General features: G+C 44.0%; 1 protein-coding gene across 1 annotated transcript; it reads left to right on the plus strand.

The window, feature by feature from the left end:
* Window positions 1-7,765: 7,765 nt before the first annotated feature.
* On the plus strand, window positions 7,766-21,504 carry ICOSLG (inducible T cell costimulator ligand). The gene is made up of 7 exons (XM_056497090.1): window positions 7,766-7,895; window positions 11,067-11,107; window positions 13,057-13,422; window positions 13,908-14,192; window positions 15,765-15,932; window positions 16,987-17,022; window positions 19,419-21,504. The coding sequence occupies exons 1-7, from the start codon at window positions 7,882-7,884 to the stop codon at window positions 19,427-19,429; spliced, it is 921 nt and encodes a 306-aa protein (XP_056353065.1). The 5' UTR covers window positions 7,766-7,881; the 3' UTR covers window positions 19,430-21,504.
* The last annotated feature ends 298 nt before the right edge of the window (window positions 21,505-21,802 follow it).

A 21,802-nucleotide genomic window follows, 5' to 3' on the forward strand; every position in this document is an offset into this window, starting at 1 on the left:
TTCCCATTGCCTTCTTTCCTAACCTCCTGTGCTCATGGATGGAAATCCTCATAATGGAAATGGTCAAGGGGAAGACAGAGATTTTTAACAATGTCATCTTACATTTCTTGTGGACCCATGCACATATGAATAGACACATGCATTTCCCTGCCATGGTCCTGATATTCTGAAAGCATAGTATGGATTGAATCTGCTGTGCAGATATAAGTAGCACACAGGAGAACTGGAATTTCTTCCTTTCCCTAAAATTAAATGAATGCCCAATCTGGTCCATTTTAAAAGAAAAAAAAACCACCATAAAATTTTAAAACCCCAACACTTTCTCTAGAGCAGTCTTATGAGCTCCTTTCTATCAAGGATGATGTATTATACACTGAGTGGGAATGAAAACCACTAGGGCAAGAAGAATAATCCCAAAGTTTCTTTTAGTTTATAGACAAGTTGCCTTGCAAATTCCTCCCTGAAAGTAATCATCTGTTGTTTTCCCTCCCACAGCCAAAATACACTAACTCCTAACAACAGACATTAAACATTAAACAAAGACAACTTTTCAGGGAGATGTGCGACAGCACAAACTCTGAGGTGACCCACTTTGGGAAATCAAATAAAAATTATTGGAACAAGGGAAATGACCACTGCTGAGATGAGTTACTCCCTAAAACAGTCACTCAGAGAAGGTCCAAAGATTGCTCAGCAGCTTTTATTCTCCTAAGAAATCTCCAGAGGATTTGAGAAAGAGGATGGAGGAGGGACAGAGCTGCACATCCATGGGTATTCCTTCACTCATGGTCTTGCTGTGTGCCAAACACACATAAATGTGCTCATGAGGGGAAGAGAAATGCACATTTCTGCACCCCAGCTGAGGTACAGCAGGAGCAGACAGCCTGTTAATGCTATTTGTTGCAGAATAGCAGATTTACACAGATCCTGCTAATGTAAACACACTCAAAGAGAAGAATGAAAGGGATTACAATTCTTCATTCACACTACAGAGAAACTTAACAAGTGCTCTAGAAAACTAAGCCTGTAATCTCTTAAACAATCAGAATACAATCTTAAAACATCTCTCAGCAATCTCAGACCTCAAAGGCTGAACGACTGCCCTGTGTTTTCAATAATGAAATAAATATTTGTCTTTACAAGGGCAACATGTCCTTGTTTCCACTTAGAGCATGAATTAGCAAACTTTAAAAAAAAAACCAAAACAACAAAAAACCAACCTTCCTGTACAACCAAGAACATTTTGAATTTATGTACTTAAGACTCTTTAAAAATGGCCACAAAAGCAAATTATTTGCATTTTTAAAGTAACAAAACCGAGGACCTCTTTTTCCTGAAGCACAGCAAAATTACAGACAATGGAGGAAAAGATGAGCTCTGGCCTGTCCTTCTCACAAAATCAGTTTCTACATCATATAACTCAGAGCTCAATTTGGGCTTATTTATGCAAGTCATCTGGTCTTAAAAAATGGGTTTACCAGTGTTTTGTATGTCTGCCTGCCTTTCTGTTCTTCCTTTTCCATTTTCCACTAAGCATTTTGGGAAGAGTCTGCTAAAAGTAGAATGAAGACAGCACTTCCAATGCCCTGCAAAGAATAGACACAAATTTTAATTTGTCTAATTTGTTGCTCCTCTGATGGAGTAGAGGCAAAGCACCTGATTTTGCATGATTAAAGCACATCACTCCTATTGTACTGACTGCCTTTGAATTTGGGTTCTATTCCACCCTTAGCACCCTTACCTGCTGTACAGGTGAAGAACAGTAGGCCCTGCCAATAATTCCTCAAGCTGCAGAAAAGCAAGGAATGCAATGAAAGTTCAAAGTTCACAAAAAGCAGAAAATGTATTTCAGTGTAAAGCTGTGGCACAAAGCCCATCAAATAGCTGGAGAGGAGAGAGGAGGTAATTAATCACTCTAGCAAGGCTCTTCACTCCAGCACAGAAATGAGAAGGGAAACCAAAGACTGGAAGCAAATCCAGACCACTGCCATGGGAGAGTGAAAAAGGAGTTGTTAAGAGTAAAAACAATGAGCTCTGGAAATGAGCCACTGACTGACATAATAGATCCATGTGCTTGTTTTGGGGTTGTAGGTTACACCTGGAGGTCTAGCTGATGCTCTAGCCAAGCATTTGCTGAAGAGCTCAGGGCCCTCTCACTCTGGTGACTTAGAGGAGTCAAAAGGTTTAATATTTTTCAGCCTCTGCACCAGAACAAACAGATCCCAAACAAGACAGGAGGGAGTCAGGTGCCTGTGGGAGCAAATACACCAGAGTCTCCAGCTGCTCCTTCCTCTGCTACTGCAGAAGAATGAGGTCTGAAGGGAGCCTGGGTGGAGGAGGCAGGGATGTCTGCCAGCCCTGGGGGCCAGCCAGCTTTCTTATTCTGGTGCAGCATGTTGGGAAAGCAAACTGGGGGGGTTTCTTTTCTTTGGCAAAGGGAGTGTTGTGGCTGAAACCAACTGCCCAGGAGCAGGTCCCAGAAGGGCTGATGTCTGGGGAAGCTGAAGGGCTGGAGCCAGAGGGCAGAGCAGCATTCTCTGGAGCAAGGTCCCCTCAGCTGTCACAAAGTCAATGTTTGCTTCACAGTGCTGGCTGTGCAGCACGACCACCCAAGTGTGTGTAGATGAATGGCAATGTTCATCTCCTTTTCACTGCTTTCTGGAGTATTTCAGGGAAGTAACATCAGGATGGGCAGTGTTTGCTGAGCAGCTGACACCCTGCCAGATCATATCCTTCTTTACCCCACAAAAAATTATTTCTGCGTCATTAAAGCAAAAACTCATCTTAAATATCATCATGTTATGGCAGATCACGACTTCTCTTCATACAAAAGAGCACAGTCTTCAAAATTTCCCCTTCAGAAATGAAAATCAGAGTGTATTATCTCTGGAATGTGTCTAAACAAAGACCATATTATTGCCTTCACCTGTCACAGGAGCACCTACAACTCTATGAGGTAGATTCTTTTTCTTTCTTTCTTTCTTTCTTTCTTTCTTTCTTTCTTTCTTTCTTTCTTTCTTTCTGTCTGTCTTTCTTTCCTTCCTTCCTTCCCTTCCTTTCCTTTCTCTCCCTCCCTCTCTCTCTCTCTCCCCAAAATAAAGTGGCAATCAATAATCTGACAAACAAAACTGAGAAATGAAACCCACTTCTCTGTGTCTGAGCTGTGGCTGGTACAGCAGTGTATGCTGCTCCACCAAATCTTGCCTGCATTACATCACACCAACGTCAGTGATGGGAAAAGGACAAAGAGGCCAAATTAGCTGGAGACAAGTGCCAGGAAAAAAAAGAGGAAAAGAGGTCAGGAAAATCAGAATTAAAACATTACAAAATATTACATGTATGCAATCAGTGTTGCAAGATGTTGAGCACCAGGGGCTGGAGGAAGGTGCTGGACTGCTGACCACCAGCTGATGAGCCAAGCAATATTGTTCCTTTTTTACTCTCTGGGTGAGCCCTGTCCTGCTGTGAATGGAAGAGGCAGCACATCCATGGCATGGCAGCACACACAAAAAAACCAGGCAGCATCCACAGGCAGATCCCCACCTGTACTCACTGCACTGACAGCTACAGACCTGCCTCTAACCCAGGCTTAATGTGCTGACCTGAAAACCAGGGCTTTTAGGGGAATTCAGCCCAACCACTCATCTGTCCTGCAACCACATCTTCAAAAACCCAAATGCCACACTACACTCTATCTACACTTTGTATTGCAAGTGTATCACAGGGAATTTTTTGAGTTATTTAAGGGTCAAGCCAGCTTCTTACAATAAAATGAAACTACAGTTCTCATCAAATCCTAGTAGTAGTACCATATTTTATCAAATAATTCAATAAACAACATTAAGTCACACAGATTTCAGTTCCTGTTTCTCACTAATTGGCACCCATACCATATCCTGTTGCATTACTCAGGTTCCCATTTGACTGTGCCATGAGGAGAAAGAAAAACTTTTTTTTTTTTTAATTCTAAAGACAATATTAAAACATTATTTTTGGTATGTGATGGCACTGTTTTGCTCTGACATTAACATATCCAGGAATACAGGCATTTTCTTCAAGAGGGAATATTTTCATATCAGAGATGGATTTCCAAAATTTGCTACATTCTTTACTTCACAGCAATGGCTTGGTGCAGAACATATTTGCTTTCTAATGTAGTGTAAAGACTTTTTTTACTATACCTCTTCTTAAAATAGCTTTTAAGGTCCATTTAGACTTGGAACACAATATCAGTTTTCAAACCCATGCTTAATATGTTTTATCATTTCAAATCAGAGCTCATTTATTTTAACAATTATGTTGATGTAATGATAATCAAATTACAATTATATCTATAAAACTATGAGTAATATTATTTTTTTAATCTGCTTCTTAAAAATTCTTGATGTAATCTTTAATTTGTACAGCAAATATCTGTGCTGTAATTTATCTCCTTAGAGTAATGTAAGTATTAGTCTTGAGATTTTATGTAATTGTGTTTGCATTTTAAAAATGTTCCACCTGTTCAGACATTGCCACGATGGCTCTTAAGGATTTTCTCTGAACATTTCATCACTTCTCCTCACAGATGGTCACCATGACCACAAACAAAAATTGTAGGGCTTAGCTGTGATGGGTTTTTTTAATTGCCCAGAGGATTTCCATTGCTCTTTGTGTTATGTGGGATCAGAAATGCCATGCTGAAGAAGTTGTCCTAAAAATTAACAGCCTCCTGCTGGAGAAGGAAAACTTCTGCTGGATGGTTTCAGATAATCTGGTCCTTCTCTTCCTCAGCTAAAGGCATCTGCATCTGGCTTGAGGTTGAGTTTATTCATCTGTGTTCTCTCTTGTCATTCTTATAGTCAATGTAGTGAACATGTGCAAAAGAAAGTAACCCTTCTCCAGAAGGCATTTCTTACTCTAAAACCTGTGAACCCTAAAACCTGTGAACTCTATTCCCAAAGAGATTTTTTGATGGACTATCCAGTGTCCTGAGCAAATGAACAGAGCAAGAGAATATCTGGCAGAAATGAAACAGAGCAAAGGAGCAGAGGGCAATTCAGACAGCAAGAGCACTCCTCTCTTTGGAATCATTCCACATGGGATAATATGGCCTGAATACAAGAGGCTCAAGAGACATTGTCAGCAATGACATACCATGGTGGATGTTTTTTCTTTTTAGCATGCCCACATGAGCTGGGAAAAGTATTGCCAATGTAGTTATTCCCTTGCTACTCCTAAGACAACAGGAAATCAATTATCTCAACATGCACAACTAATAAAGAACTGTGAATATCAGTGCTCCTTTCTAACAACATAAGTAAATATAGCACAGTACTTTCCTTCTCTGGGTATAAATAAATGGATTGCCATTGCTGCCACACACACAGAGCACATTTTGCCCAAAACATGTTTTACAGGGCTACAGGTTTCCTCTTTTGCATGGAACAATCTTGGAATTTGTGCCTTAAAAGTGATATTTTTGGCCAATTCCCTGACTGCCTGGTGTGACAACAAAATGTGAGCTAGAGAGAAAACAAACAGATTATTGTTTCCTCTTTGTTCATTCACTTCTCATAAATTATTTTCTCAGAATCACAAGATACTTTAATTGCAATTGCATTTTTCCCTCCTCAGCAGACTGTTCTTAGAACTCAGCTTTGCTGTCTTCCTCCACTGTTTCCCTAGTCAAGGAAAAAAATTGGTTTTGTGCACTGTCCTCCTCTCACCCTCTATTAAGTGTACCTCTTCCATTTGCTAATTCTACTAGCTACTCTGTAGGCAGAGAAAAAATGTTGGAAAAGTGGTACAAAATCATTCATGCCTTGTACCTTCTTTTGTTCTTTACCCCTGCATAAAACTGCCCAAGTGGCCAAAGCTACAGTGATTTCTCTCTTGACTTTTTTCTCAGTTGCAAGTCATACTTTACTTTAGTAAAGCTTTAGTGTCATGCACATTTCCATCAGGAAATATTTCAGTGAAAGACATGAATTGGCTGATGCAAGTATGGTCTGATACAGGCATAATTCCATAGGAATGTTTATCTTCCTTTAAATTTAGCACAAATTTAAATCTACCCTCCCAGACTGATGACTGATTTGCAGGTGTCAGTGGTGCACAGAGAGGCTGAAGCAGTGTCAGCTTTAGGACCCAAAACCAAAATCCCCCTCCTTGCTGCTGGCTGGCAGAGGAAATGGCCTTGAGACCTGAGGGTTTCACAGCCCCAGAGCTTCACGTTCGTTGTGCACAACGTAATTGCATTGCTGGGTGACTAAAACCAAGAAAAAATAAAACATGAACGTGGCAGACTTTAACTATTAATGCTGTGACAGCTTTGTGCTGTGTGACACAAACACTCACGGCGGCAAAGAGGTCCCAGCTGGGTTGAAGCTCCTGACAACAAACGAGGCAAACACAGCCACTGATGTGAAGCCAAAAATGAAACTGCAGAGACTGAGAACCGCAGCTTTTTAACACCCGGGTGTTAAAACCACACACCTACGACAGCTCCAGGTGCGGTTCTGTTCTCTACCAAATCCCATGCAGCTATTTACAAAATATAAATATAGAATAAATATGCTATTTATGCAAACATACACCTAATGTACTTTGAAACAACTTTCCCAGGTAGGATTCTCCGAGACCCCGGAGCGCAGCGGGTGCGGTCCCTGCCCTCCCCCGGGGCTGCGGGACCGATCCCCAGCGCATCGCAGAGCCAAGAGGATGCTGCTGCCTCCGTGCTGTGGCAAAAATTGCCCAGCCCCGGCTCACAGCAGCGGTGAGGGCATCCCGCCTGACGGGGACCGGACAGGGATTTGAGGAGAAGAAGGGTTTGCGGGAGCCGGGAACCCGCATCCAGCACCGACCAGGCTGTGGAAGGGGTCAGTGAGGATGGGCGAGTCCCTGAGACATCCTTACTGCAAGAGGGGCTGTGCTGGGTCCCTGAGGCTGTGGAAGGGGTCGGTGGGGCTGTGCGGGTCCCTGAGGCTGTGGAAGGGGTCGGTGGTGCTGTGCGGGTCCCTGAGGCTGTGGAAGGGGTCGGTGGGGCTGTGCCGGTCCCTGAGGCTGTGGAAAGGGTCGGTGGGGCTGTGCGGGTCCCTGAGGCTGTGGAAGGGGTCGGTGGGGCTGTGCGGGTCCCTGAGGCTGTGGAAGGGGTCAGTGGGGATAAGCGGGTCCCTGAGGCTGTGGAAGGGGTCGGTGGTGCTGTGCGGGTCCCTGAGGCTGTGGAAGGGGTCGGTGGGGCTGTGCCGGTCCCTGAGGCTGTGGAAGGGGTCGGTGGGGCTGTGCCGGTCCCTGAGGCTGTGGAAGGGGTCGGTGGGGCTGTGCCGGTCCCTGAGGCTGTGGAAGGGGTCGGTGGTGCTGTGCTGGGTCCCTGAGGCTGTGGAAAGGGTCGGTGGGGCTGTGCGGGTCCCTGAGGCTGTGGAAGGGGTCGGTGGGGCTGTGCGGGTCCCTGAGGCTGTGGAAGGGGTCAGTGGGGATAAGCGGGTCCCTGAGGCTGTGGAAGGGGTCGGTGGGGCTGTGCCGGTCCCTGAGGCTGTGGAAGGGGTCGGTGGGGCTGTGCGGGTCCCTGAGGCTGTGGAAGGGGTCGGTGGAGCTGTGCCGGTCCCTGAGGCTGTGGAAGGGGTCAGTGGGGATAAGCGGGTCCCTGAGGCTGTGGAAGGGGTCGGTGGGGCTGTGCGGGTCCCTGAGCTCACCACACTGCAGGACGGGCTGTGCGGGTCCCTGAGGCCGCGCCGTCCCCCGTTCGCACGGCCCGCCCGGCACCGGCCGCTCGGGAGGCGGAAGTCCCCGGCGAGGGAGGCGTGGGAGGGAAAGGGGAACGGCCTGAGGCGGGCAGCGAGTGCTGGGCTCAGCTCAGCAGGGTTCAGCACGGCTCAGCTGGCTCGGCCCGGCTCCGGCGCGATGAAGCCGCCAGGGTGAGTGCTGGGCGCGGGGGAAGGAAGGATCGCTGCCCGGGCAGGGATGCGCATCCCCCTGAGGAAAACGCGAGTTTTGCTGCTGCAGCGGGCAGGGAAAGCGCTGGCGGGGATTGGGCTGCTTAACTGGAGCCAAAGGGGACCCTTGGATCCGGGGCAGGTTGCGGAGTGGGGCCCGTCCGCCGGCAGCGCTGCCGGAGTCGGGACGGGCAGAGCCGGGACACGGGAGAACCGGGACACGGGAGAACCGGGACGCGGGAGAACCGGGACGCGGGAGAACCGGGACCGGCAAACCGGGACACGGGAGAACCGGGACGGGCAGAGCCGGTGCTGCCGGAGCTCCCCGCCTGCCCGGGCAGGGGTCCCCTGTCCGAACGCGGCCATCAAGGGCCCCAGGCAATTAACGGGCCTTTTATGGATATATTCAGCGAAAGGTTTCGATGGCACCTGACTCACCTGGGTTTTATTGCCCAGGGTAGCGCTGCTTTACAGCCGCTGTTAGAAAAGCTCCGCAGCTGACCCGCTCAAGGCTCCTGCTGATCGAGAAGAGCCGTGTCGCCACAAGGTTAGGGGACACAGTGGGTCTCAGCAGCGGAGCAGAGCCCCCAGAGTTGTTATTGCAAGCATCAGGGTATCTCTTTGCCTGGCTAGAGTGTGCTACAGCAGCTACATCCCATGGCTTTGAGATGTAGTGATGAAAAAGTTGAGGTGCTGGTAGGAAGAACCATCTCATCCAGCAAGAATGTATGAAACGGGAAGTGCAACTTTCTCCTGTTTCACACGGTATTTTAAAAAACCTGCAGAAGAGGAAGGTGTGGGAAAGAATTGAAAAAGTTAAAAAAAAAAAAAATAATTGTTTTTTTTTTAATTATGAGAGCAAGACCCGAAGAAGATAGTGCAGCTTAATTAAGCTCACTGCTAGTGTGCTGGACACAGGAGCTGAGTCAATGTAAAGGGCAAAAGGGAGATTTGTCTGCAGGCAGAGCATTTCTCCCTTTTTCCAATTGAAGCTTGGAATTAAAGCTACTCCAGGGGAACATCGTGGGTTGACACTGCCCCCACACACCACAGCTGCAACTTCCTCCAAGTAGAAGGGTGAGGCATCTCTGCATCTGTCCAGCCTTGACTGTGGCATCACTTACTAAAATAAGAAATCAAGATCTCCTTTGTATACATACAAACGAGAGTCAGTTCTGGCTGAATATCTGAATGTCTGTTGGCATTAGCAAATGCCTACCATGGGAAATTCCCTAGAGAGTCCCATAAAGATCAGTCAGTTATTGTTAAGATTCTATTCAAATTAGTTGCTATATCCATAGTTTCTAACTGAGTGGAGAATAATAAAACAAACACAGGCATGGGATTAAGAAAGATTGAGGAGAGCATGAGCTGAGCTTTTCAAAACAGACCTCTACAAGCCTGGTACAAAAGTGATGACTCCTGCACGGTGTAAAAAATACAACAGGAATTAAATGCAAATCCACGTGTAAAAACCACTGTTAGAGACAGAACAGAATGTTTAGGTGTACTTCCTTGGGAGACCTGCAGATTTACTGAAGTAATAGAGCAGAAATTTTCCACACTGGGCATCCTCTTAAACTTTTAAAGCCTCATCTATCAGATCATTTCAAAGGACACAGAAAAAGAAAACAAAATATACAAAAAAATAATACAATTCATACAGGTTCTGCCCTAAAGTTTCTCCACCTCAGTCTCTGCCAATGGGGCTTCATTTGTGTCAGGAATGTCCTCTGCTTTCTGCATGGGAAGATGAATATGTTTGGGAAGATGATCATTTTCCTGGGGGGCAGGTTGGAGTTAGAGACACTCCTCTGCAGCAGAGGAGCCCCAGGTTGTGCCCAGGCAGGTGGTGGGAGTGAAGCTGGGCAGAAGCAAAGCTGGGAAGTGATGTATGAATTCTTGTGCTTGGCTGGACAGAGAGCAGAAGCTGTGGGGAAAGGGCAGAAAGCGTGGAAGAGATTTTGTAAAGCACAGCAAAGTGAGCAATGGCTGCTGGGGAGTGAGCTTAGGTGAGGGCTTGGAGGGAGGAGAGCCATGCAGGGCAGGGTTGGTTTGGAGGGAAGGCAGTGACAGGTCTGGGTGGGAGGTTCTAGAAATTAGAACATTTCTAATTTTCTGATTAGAAATGGGCTGCTGGGAGCAGCTGTCCCTTTGCCCCGGCCCAGGGCTCAGAACACTGGGGGAGGAGAGCCAGTGCCCAGGTAGTGTGGCCTCTGCCAAGGGGAGCTGGGTATGCTGGTGACAGCCCAGTGCTCCTGTCACTCTGCCCTCAGCTCAGCTTTGCAGCCTTATTGCACCTGGGACAAGATACCAAGGTGGGCAGCTGCAGCCACACAGTCCTCATTCCAAAACTTTCCATCATCTTTCTTTCACTTCCTACAGCAGTCTGGAGGAAGGAGAGCACAATGTGTAACTAGGTGTGGTGGTGAAAGGCTATTTTAAAGTAACTCACGGGGAAGTGCTGTCCATTTATCTTCCTTAAACCCCTGTGGGATGAGAGTTAAATCATCTGGACTTTATAGATGGCTGAAACTGGGATTCCTATGGCCTCCTTTCCTTTGGGATAACTCCTGCACAGATTTGCCCCTCCTGAGTTATCAAACACACCAAATTCTCCCAGGAGAAACCTTTGCACAGCTCTCCACTGTCAGCAGGTTTCCTGTTTACACATTTTTACTGAGTGCACAGCCTGGTGGGCAGCATGGTCAGCTGCTGTTTGCCATTTAACCAGACAAAACCTTAACTCCTTGAGCTTCAGCAAAACATTGGAAAAGCTGGGTTTTGACTTGTGCAGCCCCTGTCCTTCCCAGTGACCCAGACAGCCTCCAGAGCCTGTTTGTCCAGCAAGCCAATCAATTATCTCAGAAGAGAGCACAAGTCCAACACCAGCTTCATACCCTCTGCCCTGATTCCAATATTAGTGCATTTTGCTGCTATTCATGGCCTTGGCCACCAAACCACTGCTGAGCTGTATAAACAGAAGTTTTGCAGCTGTCAAAAATGCAAATACTTAATGGGGCATTACATGGGAGCAGTACCTAATTTACCTACTTCTGCCACTATATAAAGACAATCAGAATTTGGTTTATTGCTTATTTAAACAACAGAGATGCAAAGTCAGTTGTAACATTCGTTTGCTTTTCATTTTAGGTACGGATTTCTGTTACTGCTCCTTCATATCCTGAAAGCTGGTAAGTTCAGAAAAAGTAAAAATTGAACTGCCCTCTCTTTAATATGTTTGGCCAAATGCACATAGTTGTAAAATGTGCAATACTAACATCTCTGTGTTTTCTACAAGATACTAAAGAATTCCTCAGTGTGAAATGTTTGTCTGACATGCATCAGGGAAAGAAAACACAATCAGTTTCTATCAGTTTCATTGCAGAGAGCAGCAAGGGACCTTATGGATGCTCTTGCTCAGATTGCTTTGCTTGCTTCAGAGACCTCCCTGTGTCCTTATCTCTGTCAACAAAAGGCCTTAGAAGTGGAGTAATAAGAGCTGCTGATAAGCAGATCTAACATCTATTATTATCTGTTATGTAAACATATATACTCAAGAGTAGAATTATGTATCACAGTATCAAGTGAATATTAGTAAATACATCAAGTCAATATTAGTAATTTTACTACTATTTATTAATGGTAAATTTACTCCTACTATCAGTAATTTTATTTTACTATGATTCTAAAATATCCGTTTCAAAACAAAGGTAGAATTAAATCACACCACCTGGTGATATTTAAATGGTTTTAGAGTTCTCTCCTCTGTTCTTGCTTAATCACTGAGAAGGACCCCAACAAAGTCACCAAGGAAACTCCCTGGCCTTGATATCAGGACAAACTGTACCAGATTCAGTCTCAATAGATGCTGGCTGGCCTGTTTCTGGCCAGTGATGGAGTTGCACCCATCTTGCCAGGGCACTCCTTTTCCTGCTGTTCCGATGGGTTTCCCAAAGTCTGAGCCAAGGAAGTGTGTTGCAGTTCAAGCCTGTTACTTCCAGTGCCACCCTGCAGAGTTTAAGTGCCTGGTAAACATCCTGCCTTTCTCCCTGCAAGCACTGTGTCTGGCTCAGTGGTATTTTTTAGGCCAGGTGCCCAACTCAGATGTGTAGATGAGCTATTTCTGAGTCTAGGGCACCCTCACAAAGACAGGTTTCCTTTTAATGTTGACACCTCCCTCCCACCTCATCACAGGCTGTTGCTGCATTCCAAACCTCCACTCCTGTCACCTTCCTTTCCCTCAACCATCCACCCACATAATCCCTTCTCCCAGCTGTAATCTCTCCCATCCAGCCCCATTCCTGACCCCCTCTTGCCTGACACTGCTTTGGTGCCACCAACCGGCTGCACCAGTGAGGTTTTGGCTGCTGGGCTCAGGTCCAGACCAGACCTGCTGATCCTGGTCTGGATGCAGCAGGGATGCTCAGCCCTGTGGGACTCACTGGCCTGTGCTTTCTGCATCAGCTGCCTTTGCCTTGGAGCAGAGCCTGCCTTTCTCGTGGCTGGAAGGCAGGAAAAGTGTTCTGAAAGCCACATACAATCCTGACTTTGCCTCAAGTGACCCTAAAGATGTAAATGTCTAATAAATGTGTCACTGGAGGTATCTGGGTGTGCTGGCTTGTCAGCTGAGTGTATTTGTTGAGAGGGTGCCACTGATTGTAAAATGTGGTTGCTTTGTCATGCAGCTTTGAGAAATACTGCTTTTACTCCCCTTAATTTTTTGGGTCTCAAAATAATGGCAACACTCTTTCTTATCAATGCTTCCACTTCTTGTGATCTAAGTGGAGTTAACTGGCATTTTTCTTAATTAAAAAAAGAAAAAAAGAAGTGATTATTAAAGCATTAGTGCTTGAATATGTGTCTGCAGTCAGTGCACAAAGTGAACTGTGGGTATTATGGGACTAGGAATGATTAAAACTGGTTGGCTTTCAGGGAAAAGGTCCCTTTGGACAATGCACAGTCAAATGGACATGGAGAGAATTAGCTACTGGAAATTTGGGGAGGGTAGGAATGTGAATGAGCACACTCACCCACCTGCTATAAAATTAATAGTCTATATGGGGTAGAATGTACTTGAAAATAATTACTTTTTTCTCCACATAACCTCCCTTTTTTCTCTCTCTCTCTTTTAATCTTGTAGTTACTGCACTAGAGAAGACGAACATCATCAGTAAACTTGGAGACAACGCCACACTAAGTTGCATTTTTAATAGAAACAACTTGCAATTAAAGAATCTACGAGTATATTGGCAAATAGCTGATTCCTATCAGAAAACGTGTTCAGTCGTACATGCACTGATGTCTGGCCAAGAGGATAACAGTAAACAGTGTGTTCACTTTAAAGACAGGACTCAGTTATTCTGGGATAGGTTGGAACATGGTGATTTTTCTCTGCTATTGCTAAATGTCAGCCAGCGTGACAGGAATACATACAAATGCATAGTGCAGAACACAACTGAATATTCCAAAGTGATTTACCAGGCAGAAGTGGTTCTCAGTTTAGCAGGTAAGAACTTGTGTCACTTTTCCCAAATTCTCATTTCTGCTTTTCAAATCTGTGCTATTTCAATAGTATATTTAAGTTCACCTTTAACTTTGAAACACGCTTTTGCCCTTTGCTAAAATGAAGTCTGCTTAATTTAAATGTTTCAGACAGGGAATATAAACCTTGCAGAATGCATGTAAAAACTGTTTACCCAGCGTGTCTTTCTTTTCTTCTTGTTTTTCATGGATATGAGAGCTCTTGCATGTAACTGGGTGACAGAAGCTTAAGTTGGTCCTTTCTTCCTTTGGGTTTGGCTTTAGCTTTCTGCCCTCCCAGTGATTCTCTCAACTCTCTGGCTTACAAACCAAACCTACAGGCATTTATCTTTTAAGTCATGAGAGTGGTGTGAAATCCACCAGTTTGGCTTCAGAATCCATCTCAAAATTTTGTCTTTCCAGTATGTTTCAAAATGTCAACAATTATTTCTTTTTCTTCTCCCTCTCCAGTGAGCTACAGCCAACCAATACTCAGTGGACCAATAAAAAACAATGACAGCACTGAAGAAGAGGTGACCTTCAACTGCAGGTCTGGCAATGGATACCCAAAGCCCAATGTCTACTGGATCAATAAAGTGAACAACAGCCAACTGAATGCATCAAAAACAGAGATCATATCCCACAAAAATGGCACTTTCAACGTTTTTAGCACACTGACGGTGAAAGCCACTTCTAACATGCAAATAGAGTGCTCCATAGAAAATGAGATGCTGCAGGAAAATCTATCAGCCAACTGTAAGTTCCTTCAGGCTGCCTCATGTTTTCTGGGTAGCAGGAATATCAACCAGAGTGTCTCTGTCTGTAGATGTGCACTAACAAGGGCTATGCATTAATTCTGTAGCTCCAAAAAGTGCTGAGAAGATCTCAGACTGTGTTTCAATCTCTAGTTCTGCTTAGCCATAGACTTGATGTTTAATTCCTCCACACTGAAGTGAGTAACCCACCAAGTGTGTTATGACAACAGCACTGAAAAGCTCTTGCATCTGAGGCAGTTGCTGAGCGTAACCTTTTAACCTTCCTCATGAACATAATGGTTTGGGGAGTCAGGTTTTTTTAGGGACCACCATACAGCAGATCCATGATTTATGACCTCCTACTCAATGGCCTTGCAACACTCACATTTGCTTTTTACTCTGCCTAGTTCCAAAGCTCAGTTTTCAGTCTCCTAAAACTCAATTTAATACAGTGCATGACTTAAACTAGGTCTGCAGCAACTGGGCAATATGAGCTCAATAGAGCAATGTACCTAATAGCACAGGTATAATGTGCTATTTATTGCTGACATGGTGATTAATAGGAAAAGCAAGTATTTAGTCACTCAACTCTTCACAAAACCAGAAAGCTATTAGAAAAAAAAAAGATATAAAGAAGTTATATGTGGGGGTTTTATGATTATTTCCTTCCCAGCAGTTACAATTACAGCACCACTGCTGCAGTTCATTATTTCCAAAAAGCTATGTAGAGAATCTGGAGAGGGAAGGCTGATCTGGAGGTGGCTGTTTGATCTCATTGCTGTTCCTGGTCTGCCTCCAGCAGCCTACCTCCTCTCTCACAGGTCTCTGCACCCTGGTGCAAGGAGGTTGGAGTGTTTCCATAACTGTAGCTGGATACCCACAGCTAATTTACCTGAACACCCCAAACACTGATCCCATGAGTGTATGCAAACTAAACTATTTCCAGGAACAAAAATTGAACACAAGAGCAGAAGTTGCACAGTAGAGTGTTTATGTGATAATAAACCATGCTGTTATCCCAAATTAAAGGAAAACTAGGTAACCTCATCATTAGTTTCCTAAGGGCATTGTCATGTTGTCTTCTCAGGGAGAAGACCTTCATATTACTATTTTTGAGGTTTTATTTAAAGTCTCACAATTGCATTGAAAGAGTAAGAGATGTGATTTGAAACCTTCAGTTGGCAGCAATGGGTGAAAATTCTTCACTAGCTTCAGGGAAACAGGTTTTCACCCATTTTTCTGAATACCATCAGATTTATATCATAGATTTATTTTCAACTGAGTCTGGATACAAGCCCAAACATACAGTCTCTCAAAGCTGGAGGGAAAGAAGAAAAAGAAAGAAAGAAGGATGCAAACATTATGATGACAGGGAAGAATAAACTGGTATTTAGACATAATTAGTTGGAGATGTGTCTTGCTCAGAAGGAATCACCAAAATCACAGTGATATGAATAGCACAAGTCTTTAGTCCTTCAGAATTTTTTAATGCATGTAAAACATGGTGAAATATTTTCCTGGTAGGAAATGCAAAAATTTACACCTTATGACATCCTTTTCTGTTTCATTCTAGACACACAGCTGAAGAAAAGCAGTACAGAAAGTGATGAAAACCTAGAAAAAAAAGGACGAGGTGCTCAAGCAGCTGGCATCATTGGCATTGTCTTTGTGATAGGTCTTCTAACTGGTTTAATCTGCTGGCTCTGGAAGAGGAGGTCCTCTAACCTAGTGTCCTATAAAGGTAAGGAGACATTCATTTGCATGACCAAATTTTAAGAATTCTTTTTCACTTGCCCAAATACTTAATATTCTCCAACAGGAAAAGTTAAAGCATGACTAAGCTGCCTGCCCATGGCAGCAGGAATTCATGCCATTATTAAAAACTTGGGGTGCCCTGGGGAGGAAATGTAGTGCCCCAGGATATGTTGCTCCTTTTGGTTTTCTTTTCCTGTGACCGAGCCTCACAGGAAGTAATTTCTGTATGTGAAAGTAACTTGGACTTTGTGTCTGTTTGGGCCATGGTTTGTCAGCTGTGATCCCTGCAGGCTCTTCCTGGCAGATGGCATGAAACAGGACTGGGGCTGGTAGCTTGCTCAGCTCAGCACAGTTTGAAGCAGAAATCAGAACATAATTCAATCCTGAGAGCTTCAGAGTCACTGGATGGATGATTAGGGGTCAGGATCCTGCTGGGGTCAAGCAGAAATGTAGCTGGTCTCACTGTCACATGTGTACCCTTGTGTAGCTGGATTTGCCCACATGCATGACTCCAAAAGAGCTCCAAAAAAACGTTTTGTGGACCAGACTGTGTCTGCCAGTGTAGCTGAGCACTTGCTCTAAACCCCTTTGCTGCTATCCAGGAGCTAAAATCTACAGGACAAAGCAGGGACAGCACACTTTTCATGGACAAGGACAATCCAGATTTTCAGCCCATGCCTTCTTCCTCAATGTTAGCAAGCCTGGGTACCTCAGACAAGCCCAGGGGAAAGCAGGGTAGTGATCTTGTCCAGGATCTGCAGCAGCTCTTGTAAAGTCATGTCCTTCCTTCAGAAACAGCCAAAGAGTGAGGCAGGACTCTGTCCCAAGACAGGGAGCAGGGCTATCACTTCAATCCCAAAATCTCTCCTTTCTGAATTGTAGCCTGGGTTGTAAGCAAACAGAATCTTGGACTGCATTTTGCAGAACATTTAGCACATTGAACCCTCAGTCTGCATGGATGTTGCTTAATATTAATCTCATTTTTCTGAAGACTGTGGTTATCTATCCTACATGCTGAAACCATGCATTTGTTTCAACAGATGTCAAACCAAGAGAAGACCAGGGAGGACTCAACTGTAAGTATTAAAAACATATTATTTTGTTTGTCTCTTGTTAACTTCATAGCTTCAGTATTCAAGCTCAGCACAAGCCTTTAGATTAGACTTGCTGGATGATACAAACTGAAGCACTGTTTTAGGCACTGTCTCCTAGGTGGTCTTTAACTGGGATACAGGGACATCATTTGCATCATGTCTGTGAACCTGAGCCTACAGACACCCAGCTTAAAAAACTAACCTTCCTTTCCTAGAAAAAACATGCTCTCCAGAACTTCACCATGTTCATATTTTTATAGGCAAGAATTCAATATTGCAGGCCAGCTGGCTTACAGAATTCATTTGTTGTTTATCGTAGGGGAAAAATGAAAATTGGGTGGAAAAAATGCAGACAGATTTGGAAAAAAAAATTGGACAAAGGACTTGCAAGAGTACAGGGTGAAACATCTGCCTGTTTGATATCTCATTTGATAGTTTCTACTGAAGCTAATGACTGTTGCCTGTCTCTGCAGAACAGGCAAAAAATACTGTGGTTTCACTAAAATTGTAATAGTTAGACCATAGTTTGCTGTAGCAAATGCTGTGAATGCACCCAGTTCATAGTATCAAGCAGAAGCAAAATAACCCTTAAATTTAAAAACTTTTTCTGGAAATTCTTTGACAGTCATGGAAACTGGGTTAATGGTCAGTTATTTTCCAGACTGCAACCTGCTCCCCAACATTTCTGCTTGCTAAACAACAGCAGGCATTGCACTCTCTCCTGCAGAGCACAATCTATGGAGGAGGATGGATTTTCTCCTTAAAATAAAGAGACATTTTCTCCTTTTGCTCCTGGGAACTGCATTAATGTAACACAAGCAGTTCATTTCAGGTCAACTTTTTTTGCTCCAGACTTACAGATACCAGGCCCTTCTTGGTTAGATCCATGGACTTAGCCCATTAGTAAAAAAAAACCTCTGGAACACAAATAAGAGTAAATATTTATCTTGTATTGAAGGCTGCTGTAGCATGATTTGTTCTTTAAGAACAAAGCAAAGGCACCTTCCCAGATGCTGTCTTTTCCTTGTCATTTCTCCACTCACCTTGTGGAAGAGGAGGTGGCACAGCAGCTTTGGTGGCCCACTGATGACAGAAGCTCTTCCACCTCTGAGGGCCTTGTTTTGGGCATCCCAGCTTAAGGGCAACTTGGATCAATACCAGAGAAATGAAAATTACTCAGTCCAGGGAATGTGGTCTCTGGTGAGAGATTGGTTCTGTCTGTTTAGGCTGGAGAAGGTCAGGCTGATTAAGGACACAATAACAACCCTCTTCAGAGTGTCTTTAGAGAGGATGGGACAAGTTATTTATTGTGCTAGCACAGCTGACACTGCACTTAAGGCACAACAGACTTAAACAAAGAAGATTTAAGCTAGATGTCAGAAGAAATTGTCTAGTTGAGCAATAAGGTAGAGTTTGTCCAGGCTATCAAGACTCCATCAGTCCAGGTTTGCTGCTTTGTGTTTTCTTAACAAAAAAGAAAACCAGTGTCTGTCAAAAATTATTTAGAAATAAAGCTGATACTACCTTAGTAAAAAGGATGGGCTTGAGGAGAAATTCAAGCCTAATTTGATCATTATTTGGTATTTTCAATCCTGTTGTGTGAGGTAGATGGGGGATAAGGCCCTGGGGAGGTGCAGCCAGGGGGATGCTCTGCCACATTTTGCTTTTCAATACTGTTGTAGATGCACTTCTGCTTCTGGCACCTTATGAAGGAGGTCAGGTTGTTTCATGGCAGTGAGAATCCTGAAGACTGCAAACCAAAATGAGATGACTGAAACTAACTTTGCTGTTACAAAGGCAAAGAAAGAGTTTAGAAACTGGAAGGAAGGCAGGTTGTAAAGAAGAGTAATTCCATCCTGGTGGGATTGTCTCTCCAGACACCCATTCCATTCAGTTGGGCAGGATGCTCTGGTGAGGAGAAATTCAGAGCTGGAGCAATTCTAAACTATGATCTGAAGGAATCCCTTTTCTCTTGGCCACAGAGAGGCTTTCTGCATCTCATTCTCTGAAATAATTCTTAATTAACCCAAGGTGACACTGATATCCCTTCACAAGGGAGGGCACTTTTTCCATTTGCACAGAGAGGCACTTCCTGACTGTGGCATGAGGACAGAAAGCCCCCAGTGTTTTGTGCATCCAGGCAGGACTTCTCCCCAGTCAGTTCTCTCTCAGCAGCATGAATATATATTTTCCATAGCTTTGCAGCTTGTTCCTCTAGTTATGTAGGAAAAGCAATACTGGGAATGATTATTTATGGAATATTATTATTTATGATTATTTATGGAATGATTATTTATTATTTGTTATTTTGTCTATCATTTTTATTTATAAAATAAATAAAAATAGGAAAAAAATAAGAAGTTATTTTGTTTTTACAGCACCTGTCTAAATGGAAGGTCTACTAACAATTTGGGCAGCTGGAGATGTGTCAAGAGAAGCATCACCCCCCCAGTGGCAGCACTGTTTGTAATACAAGTGACAGATTTCTGCCAAGAGAGATGACAAAAAAAAATAATAAAAGCTTCTAGAGCACAAGAGAGAGGAAAATCTGCTGGATTTTCATTCCAGCCACTGACTGTGCCCACAGAACAGTCGTGTCACCACTCCAGCACTTTGGACAGACCTCTGTGACTGTCAGTGATTTGGGCACCTGTACTGGGGAAAGCAGAAATCCTGGGACTCAGCTGCTCTGTGCCAGACCACTGGGAGCTGGTGGCTGTCCAGTCTTTTCATCATGATCCTTGAGGACTGCCAGGAGCAGAAGCAGCCACGTTTCAGGAGCATGGGACGTTCTTGCTGTCACCTTACCTTGAGGATGACTACTGCATGTGAACAAAGGCAGCTAAAAGAAAGAAAGAAAACTGAAGGACCCTGAAGAATGAGATTTGTGACCTCTCTCATGTTTCTCTTTCTATAGTACAATCCTTCCATTGTCTGTTTTCACCAGCTGCTACTGTGCATAGAACCAGGCAGAATACTTTGACCCAGTCCCCCAGAAACAGGGGTTGCTCTAATGGGGTCAAGTACTGAATGTGTTATCATAAGGGAAGGTGCCTTCTTTAAGCCTTTGTAGCAACATTTTGGTTTTTACCAAATATTCCACCAAAAAGGGGATTTCCACTTTCAACAGGAGCCAGCTGTGAGAAAAAAAACAGGCTGTGGAAACCTGACCAATTAAAAATAGTGCTCTCTGCTATGTAAATGTCATATTACCTGGACTTACCCTTCTCAGGATGGAACAAAAACTGTGGTTGAGCTCTGCTTGATTCAACTGAAGCTTTCTTTAAGCACTTTCCCATGGCTTCCAGGGGAGGATTTTAAACTGAAGGTTTTAAACCTGTGAATTTGTGCTTGTGTCTCATCCTTACACACACCCAACAAAACAAAAAAGAACATGCAAATTCTATCAGTGTGTTCTCCATGAATGTCCAGAAATCCAAGAACTGAGTTTTCCTTGTGGCAGTGCCTGTGCCTTGCTTTTTGAGCTCCAAGTCAGCCCAAACAGACTGGCTGAAAATAGCAAAAGAGTAAACTTTGCTGATGATATGAAATTTTGAAGGAGGAGGAATTTTGAAGGAGGAGGAATTTTGAAGGAGGAGCTTTCTTGCCCTGATGGGACAGTTTCCCCATCTTGTGTCTGGGGGATGGAGATTATTATTTTTAACTGAGCTCTGGAAACACTTGACCTCTCCTGCACCAGTTGCTAGACTAAATTGTATGATTTTGTGAATAAGTCATAGCCTTGCTCTGTGTGTGAGAGGCACTCCAGTATGAACTCTGAGCTCAGACACTGATTTTTCACATCAAGATCAGCTTTCAATTCCCAGCCACGTGAAAATTCTGTTGTACTCGCATCACGTGGAACCAGGACCATTTGGCAATAGGGCAGCAGTTGTCTTTTGTCAAAGCAATATCCTCAGGGAGGCTCCCAGCTGAGTAGCTGTGCTTCTCCCATGTCCAAGAATCCAGATATTAGATATTTTCTGAGCCCAAGTCTAGTCTTCAGTGTACCCTAAAGGGAATTTGCTTGAGGAAAGCTTGCAGACACCTCAAAAACATGAACAACATCTGTGCAGATGTGCAGGGTAACCATTTCCTAGTGGTTCAGTAAGAAGTTCTGCAGCCATTTCCTCCTTTCCTGTCACATAGAGTAATTTTGTGCAGCCTCTGCTGCTGCTGTACCTGACAGAAGCCTTACCTACAAGTAGTTTTCCATTTTTATATTCTGCAACTGTGGCAGTTCAGAGTTTTTTACTTCTGGGCTACTTCATGGATACACCTAAATACAAAAGCCTTTTCTTGCAAAATCTGTGCTTTCATTTGGCTTAGGGTTCCAGCTACCCCTGGAGGTCAGTAAATCCTAGTTGGCTGTTACTATTCAAGGGATTGGGAATTTAAGAATAACAGTTTTTATCTTCACATTACATGTTTATATTTTAAATAAAATCTATTCATTCTTCTGGATGTTTGACTAAATCTGTCAACATACAGAGACAAATCAAGCCAAGCCATTGCCCCCACCCAAAGTGGCAATTTTACTTTTAGCCACATCCCTCAGTGCTCCTTTTCAAAACCCTCACATAAGGGGAGACAAACACAACACAGAGCTGCCCACCTTTGCTTAATTTTGGCTCACACAACAAAATCCCTCGAAGAACACAACAAACTCCATGAAAGGCAGTAGCCTGAAGGCAGCACTAAGCCTGGGCTGATTCATCCATTTCTCAGCTAACTTTACAACCCCAAGCAGAGCAAAGGTACA

This window comes from Oenanthe melanoleuca, chromosome 1 (genome assembly GCF_029582105.1).
Source record: "Oenanthe melanoleuca isolate GR-GAL-2019-014 chromosome 1, OMel1.0, whole genome shotgun sequence".
Taxonomy (NCBI): domain Eukaryota; kingdom Metazoa; phylum Chordata; class Aves; order Passeriformes; family Muscicapidae; genus Oenanthe; species Oenanthe melanoleuca.

Bases quoted from the DNA above. Each gene is read 5' to 3' on its own strand.
- ICOSLG (XM_056497090.1), top strand. The intron at 14,193-15,764 runs GTAAGTTCCTTC...GTTTCATTCTAG, and splicing joins GGAAAATCTATCAGCCAACT to ACACACAGCTGAAGAAAAGC. The intron at 15,933-16,986 runs GTAAGGAGACAT...TTGTTTCAACAG, and splicing joins TAACCTAGTGTCCTATAAAG to ATGTCAAACCAAGAGAAGAC.